This window comes from Pogonomyrmex barbatus, unplaced genomic scaffold (genome assembly GCF_055798465.1).
Source record: "Pogonomyrmex barbatus isolate J1 unplaced genomic scaffold, ASM5579846v1 scaffold7, whole genome shotgun sequence".
Classification (NCBI taxonomy): Eukaryota; Metazoa; Arthropoda; class Insecta; order Hymenoptera; family Formicidae; genus Pogonomyrmex; species Pogonomyrmex barbatus.
This window is the reverse complement of record NW_028297171.1, coordinates 8607446-8628303: the sequence shown is the minus strand read 5'-3', so window position 1 is coordinate 8628303 and position 20858 is coordinate 8607446. Positions and strand designations below refer to the sequence as shown.

At 36.4% G+C, this 20858-nt stretch overlaps 1 protein-coding gene across 3 annotated transcripts in view; it reads left to right on the top strand.

The window, feature by feature from the left end:
- The window catches only part of Mmp2 (Matrix metalloproteinase 2), a 187830-nt gene that overhangs the window by 122586 nt on the left and 44386 nt on the right, over positions 1 to 20858 (top strand). For all 3 annotated transcript variants that reach the window (XM_089083307.1, XM_089083308.1, XM_089083306.1), the window contains exons 5-6: positions 14094 to 14240; positions 15214 to 15362. In XM_089083307.1, the coding sequence (XP_088939433.1) occupies positions 14094 to 14240; positions 15214 to 15362 (296 nt within the window). The remainder of the gene's footprint in view (positions 1 to 14093; positions 14241 to 15213; positions 15363 to 20858) is intronic.

The window sequence follows — 20858 nt, the reverse complement described above, 5'->3', positions numbered from 1 at the left end:
AGTTTCATTACTTCGCGACTCGTGATCTTTCGACAGGAGGAAGAAATATGGAAAATGGATCCATATTTAAATAAATTATATCCTTGCACTGTTCTATCTTTACTGCAAATTTTATCTCTTTTTGAATTTGATCTCGTTATCTTTAACAAAAGTTTTATCTTTATTAAAGGATTTTAACTTTGATATCTGAAAAATTTCTGTTTCAATATAAATCTTGACCTGTGATTGCTAAAAATAAAATCGTTGATCTATCTACGGAAATTTTATGAGATTTCTTAAAAGTATTTGAATATCTTTGCGAAAGAAGTAACGGCTTATATTTCTCTTATATTGGAATTCCAAGCAAGAATCGATACCTCTTGTCTTGCTTATCATGTAGATAAAACTTTCGATAAAAAAAAAATCTTGTTTGCTTTAAAGGAGAATTCAAAAAAAGTGCGAGTGCAAAAACAAGAATTTTCTAGGAAGCTAAGACCCATAAAATAACATAGAAAATAACATAAAAGAAAATCACAGAAAACGCTCTCCTTTTTGTTGATCGTAAACGTGATCACGCGCCTCGAAGACTTTTAGGAACGTTATCGGCTATGCAGAGCCGCTTTGGAGGAAACATGACTTTTTCATAATACGCTATTTACTGGCTTTTTCTTTTTATGGAAAAGTCGAAAAATCTCGAAACTTTTTTTATTTCGCAACGTGCAACGCAAAGACGTGTAGCAGATCGATATACGACGGGCATCGTTTTTCACTTCGACTCTCCGCCTCTCGTCGGCAATTTATCTGTTTAGAGACACGATGTTTGTTCTCGCAAGACGAAACATCGCGCGGGGATAAGGAAAAGCGGTGGCGTAACGCGAATTTTCCGCGACGCGTTTCAGTGGTCCCCGTCGAGCTCGTTTATTTTCTCATGCGAAAGAAGAATTCCAGGCTTCGAGGTACATGCGACAAAATCCAGAATTTCTCGTCTGTTTGCCGAGGGAAGCGCGGTTGTGGAAAATAAAGACATTTTAAACGTACTCATATGTTGCGGAGGAATTGAGTTAAAAACACGCAGCATTCATTTTTCTAGCTTGTATAAAAAAAAATGTAGAAAAATACAATAATAAAATATTATTTTGTTAATTTATAAAAATACAAAATATGAAAATTTATATTAGTCATACTGATTTGTATTCACTTTGAATTTTATGATAGCAAGTTCTGATTTTTCTTGCTAACTTTTGTTTTATCTTACTGGTTTTTTTAAGGCAGGTTAATTGAGCTCTACGCGTAATTGTATGCAATTGTATCGTTACAGAAGTGGATTTTACAGCCTTCGTTTTTCACGTTTATTTCACCATTATTATTTAGCTCTCTTTCTCTCCTTTTCCCCTTTTCTGAAGCTCAAGTTTTCTCGTAGGTATCGCTCGCGACGGCCAAGTCCTTGAAAAGAATCTGAACTTTTTGCGGGAATATTTTATTACCTCATTCAACGAACTCCAGAAACTCATCTCTTCCAACTTACCTCGTACATCCAGGCTATTTTTTGCCATCTCTCTTCGTCCCTCGTTCCACGTTCTTTTTTCTCGCCTGCCGATAAGACCTGTCGTTTTTTATCGCACATGTAGTACACGTTTCTCGCATGAAACCATGCCGAAATTCAAGAATGAACAAAAACGCGAAACATGATCTTTTGCTTCGAAAGCGACTCCAATATTTCTACAGAACGTCTTATATTCTCCACACGTTTTCTCAGCTGTATATTATTCTGTATATTATGGAAATGTATAAAAAGGGGAAAAAAGTAAAGTCTTTCCACATACATGTCCATTCTTGAAGGAATTTAAAAGTAAAACGTTTTTTTTTTTTTCTACCTGTAATGTAACGTTCGAGTAATAATTAATCAATTACAACTAAAAATATGTAAACGTCTCGATTGATCCAAATAATCATCATTTTTCTCACTTTTGCAATTAAAATAATCTGTAACTCTAGATATTTTTGTAACAAATTTAACATTATATTAACAATTTAATATTAATTTAATGTTAATTAATAACTACTTTGCAAATTGCATAAATGTTTATTTGCGAATACCATTTGCGAATAACATTTTTCTCATTTTTGGATTAAATACATATCGCATTTGAGATGTGTTTAATTTCATTCCTTCGAGCCAAAGGAGTGCTTTAGTGCTTTCGGGAACATCTTTAAGAGGATTACTTTTCGTAGAATCCTCGTTTTTTTATCGGAAATGTTCGTTCAGAAGACCAAGAACGCCAGTTAATCACGAAACTTTGGCATCTTCCTTTCGATTGAGAAAGAACATTAATTGATCAAGTCAATTAGGCGAAGGTGGCGACAGGAAAGCGATTTCTTAATTCACTTCGGGTAATTTATAGAATTACCATTTAGTATACAACAACCATTTAGTCTAACATTATAATGCTAAAAAAATGATATTTTTTACACACGAATATGTAATCGTGTGCAGTTAATTATTTTTCTTTATAGAAAAGCCATTAAAATACGTATAACTATTATTCGACAAATGTATGACGAAAAGTAATATTTATAAAAAACGTTCTCTTCTAATGCAATTTTCTATTTGAGTTTAGATGTATGCATAAAAGATTATTCTACATTTATTCAGAATCTTTTATCTTATCTCCAAACTCAAGAGAGACGTTTAGGAATTCTCATTTCTGCGGATTACCTCATACACATCAGGAAAATACTGCAAATACTGAAAATACTAATACGGAAAGGTTCTGTTTCTTTCTACTAGAAACATTCTTTTCGGTCGAAGAAACAACAATAAAGTCTATCCGGGAAAAATCTGGAAAAGATTCGAGCGAAGGATAATAGAACGTCTGAAACACATGTTACAGCCGTGTCCGAATTTTCTGGATTCATGGCGATTCATGGATTAATTTAAGCAAATTGCGAAACATCCGCCAATATCATCGTCAATTACGGAAAGATAGAATCATTATCATATTCATTTTCGAACAAATAGAATCGCTGACGTCAGATAAATTCGCTTGTAATATAAACGCCAGTTAATTTTCTCGCGAATGCGTTTTTTTTTTTTTATAACTCTCGTAAACCTATTCACATGAAAATCTCTTAAAGCTTGCATTAAACTTTGAGGGAAAGGTTATTTCTTTATGATTTTTCGATGTAATATTTTTTGCTGAAAAGCATTTTTAAAACATGTAATATGGGAAATGTCGGATAGTCAATATTTTGTGAATCATAAAGTTTTAATTTAATACTATTTATTTAATGATTGTGAAAAAAATAAACGAATCGATTTCCGCTCGATTTCAGATAATTCTACGAGAAATCTAAATTTATTTTGTTGATACTTGTTTATGCACTTTGGTCGAGATTTCAGATCTAATTTTAATTACAATTTAATTTGAGATAAAAGAAAAGAATAGAAAAAGCAATTACTTAGTGGACTGATTATATATAAATTCGTTCTGTTATCATTTGAAACTTGTTCCAGCATATTACATTGTACAATTTAATCTGAATTTCCCAAAAAGTTAATAACCAGAAAAGATCTTTCAGCAAAGATCTATCTACATCTGCGCCGCGTAATTTGCTAGAAAATTATACCGCACGAGAATTATAATGCGAAAATGTGGCATTGGCAGGATCGATAACGCGTTCTCTTTCTCGCTTTCTCTTTCTCTGCTTATTAAACGCTCGTTCTGCTCGACGACAAAGGATCAACGTTAATCACGCACGGCACGACAAGGCAAACCGCTGCATCGAAATAACGATGGGTTTTCCATCCGCCCCGGAACAATTCAAGAGCTCGCCGACCTATCCGATTCCGCGTGACGGACGACTGATCGGGCCGATTTGATTTGACGCGCTTTTGTACGAGAACGAGCTTTATCCCGCAGGATCTCCACTAATTAACCCTCTACCGCACAGTTGCCTCCGAACAACTACCCAAATAGTTACTGCAAGCCGTACTTCGTTGTCGAAGTCTTGCAAACATACCGAGCTAAAAGTGAATTCAATCAAGCAATTTGAACAAGCCGGTTGGCTACGCCGGTTGTTTCCAAAATCAATTGGCACATTAATTCCGAAATATAAATCCGAATTTAGTCGACTTAGAACTCAATTTCGTTGCGGTAGTCCGCGAATAAAGAGATTACCGATTTTTAAAAAGCGAACGAATTTTTGTTCGAAATATTATTTTATTTTTTTTTTTTTGGCCTGGCATCGAGGCGAACTAATCGCGATCGGGAGGGTTCGAGCGGTGCGCTCTATTTGATAAAATTCCATTTTAGAATTGCGGTGAGTTCGGCAGAGCTTCGAATCGATGAGACTTGACTAATATGCGTGAGCGGCCGGCGCGGAAGATTGATGCGGCTTGATCGCGAAGGCTTAGATAAATCCTCGTGGCGCACATACATAAACGACGGTTTAAAATCCTCGAGTCGAGTTACAGAGCCCGGACGAATGGGTGAATTAACGAAAAAAAGAAAAAGAAATGAACACAACCGACGGCTATGTGTATATGTTCCATGGAGAAGGCAGTTCAATTTTACACTCGCGCACGTCCTAATTAATTCAAACACATGGTTGCGGAAGTGCATCTATAGTCGCGATTATTATCTGCACAATTGTGGTCGCAGTGTATTGGCAAGACGATGTGGAGGAGGATCCTCCTAATATTGTCTCGAGATAATTGGATCGACTCTCGTTGAATTGACAGGCGCGATGGGATATGGATGGGTAGTTTCCGCGAACGCGGAATTCTGCCGGAAAATTCCTAGGAAGATACGGAACGTTCGGGTAAAGTCGGAAAATTGAGGTCGAAATCAATTCCGCAAATTTATATATCCTTTGCGGTATATTTTCTGGAAAAAAAAAAAAAGAAATAAAATAAAATAAAATAAACGACGGATTCTCGAAGGAAGAAATCGTGTTTCGTGAGGGAAGTTATATATCATAAGAGAATTATACGTCACGGTTTTTTATTTTTAATCTTTCACGAGACTAGAGTCGCGCGTAACGTCAATGATTTTATATTTTCGTGAAATAATTAAACAATGAAAGAGAAAGAGAGATGAAATCGTAACGCGATTCGAGCTCGAACTATCGAAGCTCTTCGGGTCCGTCATCCACAATACATTCGCGATGGGAAAGCATGTCAATAAGTGCTGACAGTGTCACACACTCGGGCCTGTGAACGAAATTATTGACGGAGTGATCGCGGGACAGTTTAGAGGTGGGACGTGTCTACCTCTCTTTCTCTCTCTCTCTCTCTCCCCCTCCCTCCTCTTTCTCTCTCCTTTATCCGCTCTCTTTATCCGTTCATAGCTCTTCGAGGACACGCTGAATAGGATCGCAATCATTGTCAGAGGTCCTCGAAGCCATTCGTGGCATCTGCCGTTGTTATCTCTCGTTATCTCTGTCTCCCTTTATTTCCCTCGAGAGGTCTCTGTCCGTCTCTCTCTCTCTCTCTCTCTCTCTCTCTCTCGACCGGCGAATTCGCTCGATTTATGAACTTCTCCGAGCCGTCAATCGCGCTTTGATATCGGTGAGATGTACTTGACCACTTCGATCTGTCGTCCGCAAATCCCGTAACGTGAGAAAGAGCTTTCGATATCGCCACCGTGATCACGAGTACTCATGAAAATAGGAGTCGAAGTGAGTCGAGTGCGTTGGCATCGTAGTCGAGTGCTCGATCGTGTCAGAGTATTCATGATCGCTATTATTAATTAATAATAAGTTACATTGTAATCCTTCGCGAATGAATTTAATTGTTCTCGCATCTTTTTCGGACGCATTTCAACAGCACATTCGAACATGAGATCGTGAAAATTTTAACGATCTTCTCGTCTGTTCGCTGTTTCATCTCATCTTTTTTTCTCAAGGCGCGAAATTCGAAAAATTCGGAAATTCGTGAAATCCATGCAACGCGACTCTTGAATTTTCGATTGCGTTTTCTGAATAAACGAATTAACTTTTCCACGGAGTGTCCGTCATCGACCATCGAGTGCTGTCATCGCCAATCTCCGCGGCTGTCATCTGGTCCGGACGATTCGCGGTGGCGATCGCGCGAATAGCTGGAGTGAGATGGGGAGTACAACGGGGAAATCCGTTTTGGAAATCGGACGATGGTGCTTCACGAGCTGTCGCGTGCACGAGCGACAACGACTTAAACAATATCATCTGACGCCGGAAGAGACAGTGAGTGAGAGCCGCGTTTTCACGTCATGAAACATTTTTTTTCCGCGCGATCCGCGCGCCGAAATGAAAGTGCATAGTAAAAAGTGCATAGTAAAAAAATCGAGGGAAAAGGAAAGCGGGACTAGATTCGCAGCACTAAAGACAATCGAAAATGTACTTTGAAACGCGATTTATAGGTCGCTTGTATAATTGATCGTGGTACCGCGGTGTATTTGTTGCCAAAATAATGCGATCTCAATCGATCTCGATTTCTGTTCACTTCCTTCCAAACATTGGCCGCGAGACATTGACGGTTGCTTTATTGCAACAATCGCCATGTTACCGAATGCGTTGCGGCTCGATACCATTGAAAATTAATGAGAGCCCTGCAGTGCGTATACGTGCGCTAATTAGCGGCATTGATGCGAATGCTTTATTCGCGATTGATCGAACCTGCCTGCTCGAAGAACCGCGAAATCGAAAGTGCTCGTGAATGCGATCTAGTGACAGCTAATTACCTGTGTTTTTACACTCCTGTTTTGTATCTCCATTGTATCTCCATCTCATTTATCTTTGCTTTCAACTTCGCAGTTTATACACGCGTTTGCAGATTGCGTTTTCATATTTGCTGTCTCCTCTCTCTCTCTCTCTCTCTCTCTCTCTCTCTCTCTCTCTCTCTCTCTCTCTCTCTCAGCTTTCTCAGTGCTTAATAACATCATGGAACAAAAGTTTTTACATTTACTTTCGAAAAATGTATTGCTGTTAATTTCGCTTGATATATCATCGCTCTTTAATACTTCCTTTACATTTTTTGCTTTATTCTTTTTCTAAATATACGAAGAAATTCTCGCATAATTATGTATTCATTCGCAAATATTTCTTTTTGATGTGATTTTTGTAAAAATACCCGACGCTTTTTAATTATTTTCATATTTGTATACTTTATAACTCCTATAAATCTCTCTTTATAACTCCTTTATAAATCTTTCTATATAAAAATGTTTTAATATTATATCGATATGACAACGGTCTTTTTAATTTACAGCTAAAGTCTAATTCTCGGATGATAAATATTTCTTTAATTTGCGCACGTATGACTTTTGCATGAAACGAAAATGTAAAATTTTAAATTCTTTATTAAATAGATTCAGGAAAAGTCGATGTAGTCGAGAGAATCGGGATACGTTAGTTATCTTATTAATTAATTAACATGGCAGATTATTCGCATGAGACATTATCCGCTTTCGATAAAAAGAGAAAAAAGAAATGATCTCGAATTCAGTTTGCAATACTTTCAACTTCCCACTTCGTGATGTAATCTTCGCATTAAAAATTATATCTCATCATTTTGGTTATTTGTCTGCTTGAATTATTTATGATCTAAAATAATCTTCAATGATTAAATTTTTCCAAGACAAATCTTTGCATTTTATATATAATCTTTTATTTATTTATATTAATTTTCTATTAAATATAATAATTTTACTTTAATTTTTTCTCTGCATATGCATTTTATATAAATAAGAAATATGTACCTATTTTTTAGAAAATTACAAAAGGTAATTTTCCTGGTTTTATTCACGAAATATGCGTTTGAATAAGCACTGGTTCCTGGTTTTATTCACGAAATATGCGTTTGAAGATAGCATCTTTTTCGGGAATGAATCATATTAAAGTTACGATTATGTGTAGACACGATGGCACCCTGTCGTTTCTCGACGAAATTTATGAACTTGCGAATAAAAAAATTGCAAATGATGCAGATAGGATGGTTATGGTGAGCTGAGCCACATCTTTCGTTCGAAAATTTGTGCTTACCGTTGCGATAAAAATTGCCCATTCTTATGGGATCCATTCCATCCCGAGGATAAATTTTAACATATTTTAAATTTTTACATATTTTTTAGTAATCGTGAAATTCGAAAACTATATTTGTAAAGAGATTCCATAAAATATCTCTCTCTAAGGAAATTTTTTGAAATAATTGTGTCATAAAAAAATTTTTACTCCAAGTTTATTTTTTAAGGCTTCTGATGCAATTTATAGCGGTTTTTGAATTGATGACAAAAATAAAAAAAAAATATTTAATAAAAATTCTTGTAAAATTGAAACAAAAATATTTTTTATCGAAATAACGTTTTTAATCGAACAGACTTGTGAAATATAATTTTCTGTTTCTTATTTTTCGATAACTAAATAATTATATATCTAAAATGAATTGTGTCTGATCAAAAAGGAAGTTTGTTTTTTGGTGTTACAAATGTTGTTTAGACAATGTTTCCATTTTAATGTAACATACAGGAACTTTTATTATGCTATGTTTTCTCGCTTTTGATGTCATCATTTCAAGATGAGTACAATGAATCACTAGAATTGTTTCAATATCGAAGATAAAAGATAAAGAAAAAACGAGCAAAATTGTATCTGGCATTCAATTAATATCGTATAATATCGTGAAATATTAAATCACGGAAAAATAAATGTTACATTTATAGCGATTGTGCTGAACACAAAATAAATATTAAATATATTATTAAAACGTTAAATATTATTTTATATAACTTCTTAATTATTACACATAAAATTAAATATGAATTATCGAAATTTCGTTACTACAAGATTCAACGATTCATTCCATTTCTGTTCTCTTGATTTATTGAAATTTTTTTGTCGCTTACTTCTTAGAGATAAAGCTCAGAGCTTCTAAAATTGCGCTCTTAGCTTTTTACAAGTTAAATTTACGATGTTAAATATACCAGCATATTTTATCATGTTAGAAGCGCAAATGTCACGCATAATTATTATTAAAGTTGCCAAAAGGCAATGTATTAGTACGACGGCGGAGGCAGTGAACACGATATCGTAAGGTCCATTCATCAAAGTTTGAGCGCAAAACAGTTACAAGGAACGCTTATACATGGGAGGAGGAGGCATTACACAGCCGAAATTTGCGTTGCTCTCAGTGGCTTATTGTCACCGCAAAATTTGCATCGCTCTCTCGTACCTACCGCGTTACCTTCTTCAACTACCAAGTTCCTTCGTATGCAATATGGCATTCTTTCCTCATAGAACATCGAAGCACTGCAGATAAAACAATAAGCACAAAATTATAATGCAATCGAAATTAATGAAAAAGACAAGAGTAGAATAAAAAAATATAAATATTAATAATGTGAAATGTGTAATAATAAAGTTTTAACATGGTAAATATTTGTGAATGTATAAATATAAAAAAATTATCAATTTGAGTTTAATAAATTGTTATATTATATGACATTTGTTTAAACTTTCGTTAGAAGCTTTGGTTAAAATCGAAGAGTTTATCATGTTTTCTTTTCCTTTAATAATAAACTTTTGAATAAACTGTTTTACATGGAGAGATGGAGATTTGTTTTAATATGGATTAAGAGTCAAATGGAATTATCTCGTCCGCGCTCTTACGATAATCGCCGGATTGCGCGTTTCTTCTGATGATCGCGTGGAAATTTGACGATTAGACGGACGGAATGCGCAATCGATTTTTCGAGGATAATCCCCCCCCCCCCCCCCGGTGTGAGGGACGGGCGAGTGCTGCGTGCCGTCGCGATAATTCAGTCGAAACTCGCGTTGTCTCCCCGCTCGCGAACCATTAATAAAGTAAACGCGCTTTAAAATGCTCGGGCGTGTAATCCTACGCTGCTTTCGTATCGGGCTGCGCGTCCCGATCAATATTTATCACGGTGTCCCTCTCGCTGCGCGATGTGCATTACCGATTGGCCGCGTAATGAATACGAGACGATGTTGAAGGCGCGATATTAATGGCGCGCGCGGATACGGTTACCCGCGAAATTAGATGCGCTCGAATACACGTGGCTGAAAGTACTCGAGGCGAAGTGTTTCGTGCAAGCTAATTGTGGATGCATCGATAAATGATCTGTTAAATGTCAAGTGAAACGCGAGAGCTTTTGCACCGAGTTTTAATTAGGTCATCGAGACACCGAGAGAGAGAGAGAGAGAGAGAGAGAGAGAGAGAGAGAGGGGGAGGGGAACAATTGCAACAATTGCAATATTATTGCTACGTATGGTTATTTAGATTTTATTTTATTATAATCTATATTTCTCTCTCTTTTTCTTATATTTTTCTTCTATCTTCTTTCTATATTTTTTAATTTTCTTTATTATTATTATTCTTTTTAATCAAAATACATTTCCACGGTTTCTCGCCCGTTACTCGCTTCTACTTTTTTTTTGAGGAATTTTTCCCAAAGAGAATTTCTTTCCGTATCAACATCATAGCCGTCGATGTCGCTTTAACTTTGTATCGATCCGAGGATTATTGACACGTAGACAAACCCATTAAATTATAAGGCAAACGGTGGGAAAACTCGCGTCTCGCACGAAAGCGAAATATGCTCGCTCGTTTCGAACTAAATGAATGCCTGCTCCATTTTATCCGAGCCGAGCCGTAACTATCAATTTACCTATTTGTCCGGACGCCTATTCGCCCATTAATCTCCGTCGGCTGTCTAACGGGCGCTAAATTGCCCGCGTACGCGCGCGGTTGATTTCTTTTTCTTCATTCGTTCGCCAGATACGAGACGTAGATCCCTATTTTCCATTTTTAATATATTACTATAGTCAGCCGCGACGTGCAACTTCCTTTCATCTTTGTAATCAACAGAATTACACACGTTGGATCTAATTAATGAAGGTTTGGTTCTTGTCATCAACTTTTTTTTTTTTTAAGCGGGAATATCGAAAGAGGCGCTTTCGAAAAGTGAGATTGTCAAGCTTACGTAATGCGCATTGAAGAGAAACGAGTTTTCTCTTCATTCAATCTCTTGTATTGGTTCACGCGTATTTTTTTCTCTACTTTTTAACTTGTATTTCAAAAGAAATATCGTAAATGTTATTCGAGAAAATTATACATCAGGAGCACTTCTCCTATCTTGACATGTGGTTTTATCCTGATTTTCTTGCACAGACCTTACCTTTTCAGTTTGCCCACATTTCTCCTTGATTCTTTCACGATCCCTTATTATTCTGGTATATTGCGTTACGCTAGATTATGTAAAGACCACGGCGGTATGCGTATATGTGTGTCGCCTTTGCCTGAGAAAAAGAGGGACGATCTACTCGAGGACGATGGGTGATCGATAGCGAATTTACAGCGAGAAATAATATCCTTCCGTCACGATCGTCGCATTTACCCTACGTGTCGCGTATGTGTATCGCGCGTTAAATGAAATGTATATATTCGCCGTCATGTATTTAAACCGATCGTCTTTTAATTCCGTGAAAGGTATTTTCTCACTCGCAAAAACCCGGTATTCGGGTCACGACTGACGTTGATTTCGTTATTACGAAGAGTTTCTGCATTATCGCGCAAGACACGCACCACACACATACACACACACACACACGCGCGCGCGCGCGCTAGCGAGATTACAATAGAATTTACGTTCTGAACTTTTCGAGGGTTACGACAATTTCGTGTTATAGGAATCAGGATTGAGATAACTTCAAAACGTATCTCATATACGTTGGGAAACCCAACGTTGAAATTTAGACCGGATTTAGAATTTGCGCAGACGCCAGAGATAAACTTCTCAAACTATCCTACATATTCCGAAATCTAAACTTCGAAATTTCTCCGCACGCAAGTTGCATTTGAACCGTTTCTGTACGCTCGCGGACTGTTTGACAAGAGTTGATACGCGTATTTTCGCCCCGAGGTCGAGAAGTTTTACAAGAGTGACGATTCGCGTCGAATCGCGTCGAATCGCGCGAGTCGCGTCGGAAACGTTGATTTGCCCGCGTCGGAAAGTTCCACGGTACATCGATCAGTGTCGGATCGGTTTGCCTAATTAAGCGATATGTTCATCGTTTTAATAAAACAGGCACGTAAACGCGAGCGGCGATGCGCCGCGACGATATGCGTAATCATCATCATCGATGTTGCCGGGCCCCGTTTCCCATTTCCCATTTCCGATATTACCCATGGGAGGCCGTTAATAATGTAAATTGTCGTGGCCGGCCTTTCTGTCGACGTAAATCGCGCGTATTGACGCGAATAGGATCGCTTCATCAAAAAATCGGACGAGAGTTAATGCGCGATCGTTACGTTTAATATTGGTACGTATATACGCGTATATGAGCAGGGAATTAAGTAAATGAAAAAATTAGAATGGAATAAATTTACCTGCAGAAAATAATATATTTCATGATAATTATATAACAAAATAAAAATCGTATCCATCAATTTTATAAAATTAGATTGGCATTTAAAGTGAGAAAATATATAGAAATGCAAGAGAGTGAATCTTGTATAAAAAAATTTATATAAATTTTAAATCTTATATAAAAATTCTTATACAATACATTTAAAAAAAATTTTATTTAAATTACAAATAATTATTCCTATAATGTGTAATTAAAGTTTCTTGCAAAATTAGTATTTTTTTAATTTACGTACTATATTTAAAAGCTACGAAGGATAATATTTGCGTAGGATAGAATTTGAGTAATGTTAAAAAACATAATGCAAGAATTTTCTATGTTGTTGTTTCTATGTTGAGTTTTTAGACGATAAATAAAGGAAAAATATGCTCGTAATAAAACGTAGACAGCCCGGATGGCGTACCGTAATTATGCAGTCGCGGCTGTGAAAGTAGCTCGACGGCAGACGCCATTGCGCGAAATGATTAATTTTACTAGTACGCCAAAGCACCTCAAAAATTTTAAAGTTTTGACACGAATTTTATAGAAGCCGGTGCGATGACGACGCGTGACTTTGGAAAAAGAGCGAGAGAGAGAGAGGACTTTTAATTAACTTCCGTTACTACGCCTCCGCGCTGACTCGCGAGACTCGCGCGAGTGCTCGCGTTATTCTGCGCATTCGGAGCATTTTCCGACGACGAAAAAAAAGAGAGAGGATCCACGCCTCTCTCGAGTCGCGAAACTTTTCGTACTTCTCTCGTGCGACGAGCTCACGACTGCCGCGAGGAACTTAAGGCTTGTTTTACTTGCGACCTCGTGTAAATAACAGCGTGCTCACGAAAAGCAAGACGGCGGTTTCTTGTGCGCGAAGCGTAATTGCAGAGTTTCATGAAGGGACGATTTAAATCCGGAGAATTGTAATAACGTATAAGTAAAGATAAAAGATCTTCATTCTCAAGCGAGATTTAATTATCTCCAGATTATATTTGCAATATATTTTTATACAGTAAATTATATAAAGTGATATCTTTTGTAAGATGCTCCAGGAGTATAAAACGTAAAGATCTCATTACATTTTAATCTAACAAAACAGAATTGAAAATTTCTTTGAAGTAACGCTTGAAATTAAATATTTCAGAAAGTATTTAATTAGTTTATATTTTCTGATAAATAATAATTGCGTTAAATCGAGGATACTTAAAAGATTATATATCTAAAATAGAAAAACTTAAAAAAAAAAAGGATACATCTTAGCAAAACTCTTTTGAAACGTTAAGTCCATACCTTTTGCTTTATATTTTTAAATTATCACAAAATTTATGAAAAAAAGATTATTATGTTATTACGCAATATATAAATTAAAATACGTGCGTGGGTATTACGTTACGTAGATTCAAATAGACACATCGTCATCTTAAATTTAATTAATCTAAAGCGATATTATTCCGATCATTATGTCGATTCAGTTATAAAATATTGCGACGCATTTCGCTCTTATGTGACGATCGCGTGTTTCCAGGTAATCCGTAATAGACAAACACTTGAACCATACGGGAACGATCGATCAGCGAAGTTTATTTAGCGTTTATCGAAGCCGGCCGATCGCCTTGGCGAGCGTTGCGTAAATATTTCCCGTTTATATCGCCACTCGTCCTCCTCTTCGGACCCATCGATCGATCTCTCACGAAAACGTTCCCTCCGTTTTTTTTTTCCAGCTTGAGATCCGAACAGCCTAGTGGCTTGGACACGGGCGGAGTCCGATTGGAGCTGAGTAAGGCCCTCGATCTCTGGGCCAGGAATTCGAAGCTCACCTTCCAGGAGATCAATAGCGATCGCGCCGACATCCTAGTCTACTTCCACCGGTAAGCTTAATTTAAATTTGAGAATGTGTTACATAATTTTCCTTTCTAAAAAAAAGATGTGTTAAATCGATACTCGCGTCTCTCGAAGTCTTCTCGAAAATTTCGATTTGTTGTTCTGGCTCTTTTCCGATGGATTTTCTCGCTGCGCTTACTTCGCGTATCATTGCGGAGATTATTTTGAATAGTTGCGTGCATAACAAAAGATTAAAAGTGTAATAATGTTATATTAATTTCTGCTCTTTCTGTTTAAAAAAATATATAGCGCGTATAGCGTATTTAGCGTATAAAAATATATATAGCGCCTGTAGTGTATCTAGTAAATATAAAAAAATTGAGATTTTTATATTTACTTTTTAATTACATTACGTTAAAACATATTTCTACTTTATATTTAAATAATTTTTTCAAGTTTTAAACCGCCACAAAATTTTTTATATTACTTTTAAATGCGGTTTAGAATAAACTGTAAGTTTCTCAATTTTTTAAATGTAAATATAAAAATTATAAAAATATGTGTAGTACATCCTTCATCAATTTAATGATCTGTTTATCTCGACGTGTATATGTAATTTGAATGAATCCGTCGAAATTCATACAACGAATTCAGATTACGTATACATATTATAAGAACAATATTTCATAATAAATGTTTCGCCGTTGAGCAGAATTGAGTTGAATTACAATAATTATTAAAATAATTATTGAAAAGATATAAATTCACACATGTTTTGATATTTGAAAATCGATAATGAAACTTAAGTTAAAGACAAGTTCGGACTTCTAGTTGGAATTTTTTTAAATTTCCAAGTGTGCCATGTCCGACGTTCGAAATTGCTTTCGCCGTATTGTGTGACGATTCCGTGTAACAATAACATACAACAGCACGTAACTGTGTAAAATTGTAAATTTGTCACGGATGTTAATTTCTATTAAGTGATTAATAATTTGATTCGGATAATACCATATCGTTCAGGGGTTATCACGGAGACGGATATCCGTTCGATGGCAGAGGTCAGATCTTGGCGCACGCGTTCTTCCCAGGCAAGGATCGTGGCGGAGACGCTCACTTCGACGAGGAGGAGATATGGTTGCTAGAGGATGGCAACGAAAGCAACGAGGAGGGTAAGTGGATTTTACGGTGGTACCGGAGAACCCACATAGTTCGGGCTTGCACCTTCAAGTTACTCCGATCTTCCACGCGAACGAATGGAAATCCTCCGTATTCAGACGAAATAGATTATGAACGTTGAGAGAAAAGCACCAATGAAAGCTTTTAATATTTCCTTCATTTCTTTTTCTTTTTTTTTAATAGAAATTGTGCATTCAATCTCTCGCGGTGCCCGCTCGAATTGTCCGAAAGGTCGAAGTGTCTCCGGACATTGCGAACTAATCAAATATCGATTGGCTAACCGTATATTTGGTATGAATATTTGACTTCCGAGACTATTTGGAATCGAGCGTTTTCGTATCGAATTCCTCTCCTCAGCATCTTGCGGTGGACTTTTGCGCAATCATCTAAACCATCCGCGTTTTGGTGGCGCGCCAACTCGGTCATCCGATACAAGGCGCGGTCACGCCTGTGGAAAAAGGGAACTCTGGATAACTTGAGAAAGCGGTCCTTTCGATTTTATTGAAGCGAGACGTTTTATATCGCCGGATCGATATAAAACGCCGGATGGGACACATAAGTATTCACGAGCGGCGTGTGTGAGCGTTCGAAGAATTGTTTGCGAGCTTCCTTTATCGACTCTTTTTCGACGTGTTTTCCTCTCTCTTTTAATGCAGGAGGAACGGCTTTGTCGCGAACTCTTTAAATAACAGGACAGCTTATAATACGTTTGATACCATGTACCTCCAATATTAATTATTAATATCAACGGCTTCACATCACAGTATATATATATATATATATATATATATATATATATATATATATATGTGTGTGTGTGTGTGTGTGTGTGTATGTTCCTTCTTTTAATGAAAATTTAAATTTAAATTCGGAATCTGATGTAATATGATTTATAATAAATGTATTATAATTTATAATAAATGTTATTAAATTTATATTAAAATTAAATAGACGGTTTTTTAATTATTTTTATTCGGTTTTTGAACGTTAATGGGAATTTCATTTTATACAGAATTAATTATAATATTTTAATATAAATTATCTTTATAACTCATATGAATTTTAAATAAACATTAAAATAACATTTTATTTTTAAATAATATTATTTAAAAATAATTTTTTATAATTACTAGAAAAAGGTCTAATTAAAAATTTTTTTATCTTAACAACAACTTCAAACAGATTCGTTTTCAAAACATATAGATATTAAATAGGTATTCTTATATGAATAATAAATACTGTTATCATAAATATAAAAATTTTTCGAATACAGAATCAATCTAATATCTTTTCTTTATTTGGATTAAAGCTCATTATCTTTTTTGACCGCACTATGTTAACTGAAATAGCATTTTTGCATTAACAATCCTTGATGAAAATCAGCAAGAAAGTGCAGATTTCGATAGAAACAGACAACCTGTTGGAAAGAGAATGATTAACAGTGTTTCCTTAAACGGGGGATTGCGTGTGTGTTTAATTAGCGCACAATTGAGGCGACGTGATGAAGTTGTTGGCGAAGGTAGAGAAGAGAGAACGCGGGGGGGGAGAGAGAGAGAGAGAGAGAGAGAGAGAGAGAGAGAGAGAGAGAGAGAGAGAGGGAATTGATTCTCGACACGAGTCGCGCGGATCCATCCCCTTCGTCCCTCGTGCTTACATCAAGATTGCTTAATTGTGTAATTCACGTCGCGAATCACCCTGTGATTACGACCTCGTAATTGCAACAGTTAGCCAAGCGACGTAGTGCAATAGTGTCATAGTGCGATAGTTAAAGCTGCCGACTGTCCGCCTATCACATATCGCAACCCCTCGGCCTTGCCTCTGTTTTCGTATCACATGTACATTTTCTTTTTGATACTCGCAATTTCCCACTCACAGTTGAAATGTGGTATTTCTTTTTCAACAGTATTCTGTATCATCTGTATTTAATCTAAGTACATTATGTAATATTATCTAGAAAATTTATATTACACATGTAGCTATTAGAAATATTATTCAGAGTCACTTTTTTTTTGTAAATTGGATTTAAATATCTCTATTATTATTGTATTACAATTATTACAAATTACAATTATTACAATTATTACATATTGATATATTTCTTATTTATATATGAAGAGTCATAGAAATATTATATTAAATGGATTATTATACATTTTGCTTCATTACATATATTCATTAATGACTTGATAATCTTCTTTTCACATTTAATAAATAGAAATTATACATTTTGGATGAATACGTTAATTAATAAATACGAAACTTTGAAGATCTCGAATCACGATATCATTTCATATTAAAATGGAAACTTTGGTCAAAAGCGTTTAATTATTTCTCATTTCCGCCGAGTAAGTTTTATTCCGTCAATTTATTTTCGGGAAGCGTAATTAGCAGGAAGAATAATTAGAGACAATTTGTAAACGCGGTTGACGAGGAAGATGGCGTGAGGTATTTTAGTCGATAAGCCCGTCCTCACGCGGCTCGAGCGCTGCAACAAAAGTCCGTCATCTCGTTTCTGCCGTCACGAACATTTCTGCACCGCCGATGCAACGTTCTGCATAATACGTTTCTGCACTTTCTCCGCCATATTCTACCTATTCTATACCCAGGAATTTCAAGCAATGGGGAATGAACATCGTGGAATACAATTCGAAGTAGCAGCTTTTTCCCCCAGACAAGAACTAATTTGCTTGAGTAAATCCGCTTTGCAAAAAAATAAAATTGCTGCAACGCGAGAAGTTGATGTAGCAACGAAGAATGAGAAGTCTTAGAAGTCTTCTCGACTTTCGCAATTTACCAAAACGTGATTCATAAGAATGCTACCCGAGTTTTCTCGTATTTATAATTTTCATATAATTTACAATTTTATTTATCGCCTACTAAATTTTTTTTAAGGTAAAATAAATAACGTAAATTTGTGAGTAATTAGGATTTTGATTTTCAGTTAATTTCAGTTGGAGGTTTTTAAAAAACGAAATTTTATAGACGAAATTTCAACACAATTTTTCCTACGAAAAAATCAATGGCAAAAAGCAGAAATGCTCCGGAAACGGGAATTGCAAAGAGTAAATAGAGATATGATTGCGGGCGTACACATCTTTGACGTTAAAAAAAACGAAAAATATTTTTTATTGGAAGTTCGAAGCTTTATTTATTTAAACGCAAATTTTTTTCTCGTTAACGGAAGAGATCTCCTTGACCAGACACTTGAAACTTTCGTGTTAACTTGTGCGCATTAAACGCTTAATGCGGTTAAAGTTCAATCATTTTACGTGTTCCCGTGGGCGCGAGTCGGAATTTTCTCAACGAAACTTTAATCGAAACTCTTAATAACAACATCGCCGGCCTTATCGCCGGCGGCGATGGGGTGTCCGCCCCCGTCTGCAATCCCTCCCGCGCGTCTTGCAAACGCGATTCCTTACACTTTGCAAAGCCGCGGGGCTAATTTTCCCGTCCCGCCGGGCAGAGCTTAATTTAATCACCATCACGTCGCAGCTATTAATTAGCCGTATTAATTAATGGGACTATTGTTTCCGCTATCGGAAGTCGGGCTCACGATTACGCCGATAGATTATTATTTGGGCCCTATCCGAGACCCGAATCCCGATTGGCATCGTTAATATCGCGGACTTAATTCTCCGGCGTAACCGGGAACATTCATACTGCACATTAGCATAGTTATAACGTAAGTTATTGCGACAACATTTCTCCCTCGCCCTCTCTCTTTCTCTCTATCGTCATTATCAGCTGCCTGTATATCGTAATCAAATAGTCAATTTTGATGATCGAGTTATGGCGCCGTTCTGATTTAATTTTTTTTCTTTAATTGCAATGAGGGCGAATAAAAATATCCAGGAGAGAGATATTTTCCTTTATTATAAATAATACAATTAATAATTAAATAAGTATATGTATATGCGAGCGAATAGTGTGAAAAGACATTTTACGTAAACATTTAAGTTGTTAAGTAATCTGATGTTTCTTAGGAAAGCTTAAATTTTGATTGCCAAGTTAAATACTAAGGAGTTAATATTATATAGTTAAATTATTATATAGTTATATTATAGTTAAAAGGAACGAAGAAGCGCCAAATTTTAGTTGAAGAGATAAGTAGTAAGTTGAGTATAAAAGAAAGTTGTGAAAGGAAGGTATATAATTTTGGCACGGTCTGTATACAACTTTTTGATAAACGGTGAGCTTGATTTCGGTAAGATAGTTACCAGAGTTGGTTTTCTCCTTGGCCGAGCTAGAAAAGCCTTTTGCGATATCGATGTACCGCCGCTAAAAGAATTACAGCACCGTCAGCGTCGGATATTTTGGAGTAAAGGAATTAAAATCTCGAAGCACGCGTGTCTCGTCAAAAGAAATTAAAATTTCCGCGAGCTTCCATTTTTTGTATGCATTCCTTTTGTTCGCTCTCTTTCTCTCTTTTTCTCTTTTTTCCTGTCCACAACTTGTCTCCAGGAGATTCTGAATTCGTGAGATTCACGAGATTCACGAAAAATTCTGTAAAATCCACGCGCGTCTCTCTCGAGCTCTCTGTCTCTCTCTGTCGAACTCTAATTGCTACAACTAAAATTAAAATATCAATGATTAAAGTACGTGAGAATGAGAAGAAACGTTTATGAAGGAGGATGAAATCAGCGTCGAAACGGTCGGTGCAATACGATTGATCCTACTGCTTTTTCATTTAGTGACACAAGTCGACATAAGTATCATTTTGTCCTTGTTAATCATTGAAAGCAAAAAAAAAAAAGATAGAACGATACTGTATCGACTTGTGTCACTAAATGGAAAGTACCCATTAGTAATCTCCGTCGAGGGAGCTCTCTCAAGAGACTGATATCACAATGTGATTCGCAAACCATCGCGTCTCAGTTTCTCGCTATTTGCGAAGACAGTGCGACAGAATCCGCTCGTGGGAACGTGACGTCAGCGACGCGGCATTAGCAATTCATATCTGACATAACTGCGGTTGGATGCCACTCGCAAATCAGTTACATTTGTTCACTGCCTAGGACGTGTATCGTCCTCTCGCGTCTCTCTCTCTCTCTCTCTCTCTCTCTCTCTCTCTCTCGTTCTAATGGGGTTAATTTAAAGCGATGGCCACTTCAACATTAATTGCGTTTGCCTAACAAGAATTATTAACCATTGGCGTGTAGACCGATACTACCTACGGTCATTTAGGCTAATAGCTTTCGAGTCTTCATCCGTCAATCAAAGTCGGGGATTCACGATTAGAATGGCAGAGTGAAAAAGAAGTACAGCTTGAAACGTCAATCTCGCTGAAGTCATAACTTTTTACATAAAAATCTCATTCCATTAAAAATATAAAAAGATGACGTTCCCTTTACAGCGCTTTTACTTGCGGTCGTTTATTAGTCAACTTCAACCATTGCCATTTCGTATAAAGCGTTAAATAATTTCTCGCACACGTTAGAAGTTACGCGACCCGGAAGTCCCATTGTCTCGTCTTTAGTCACGTTCCTCTG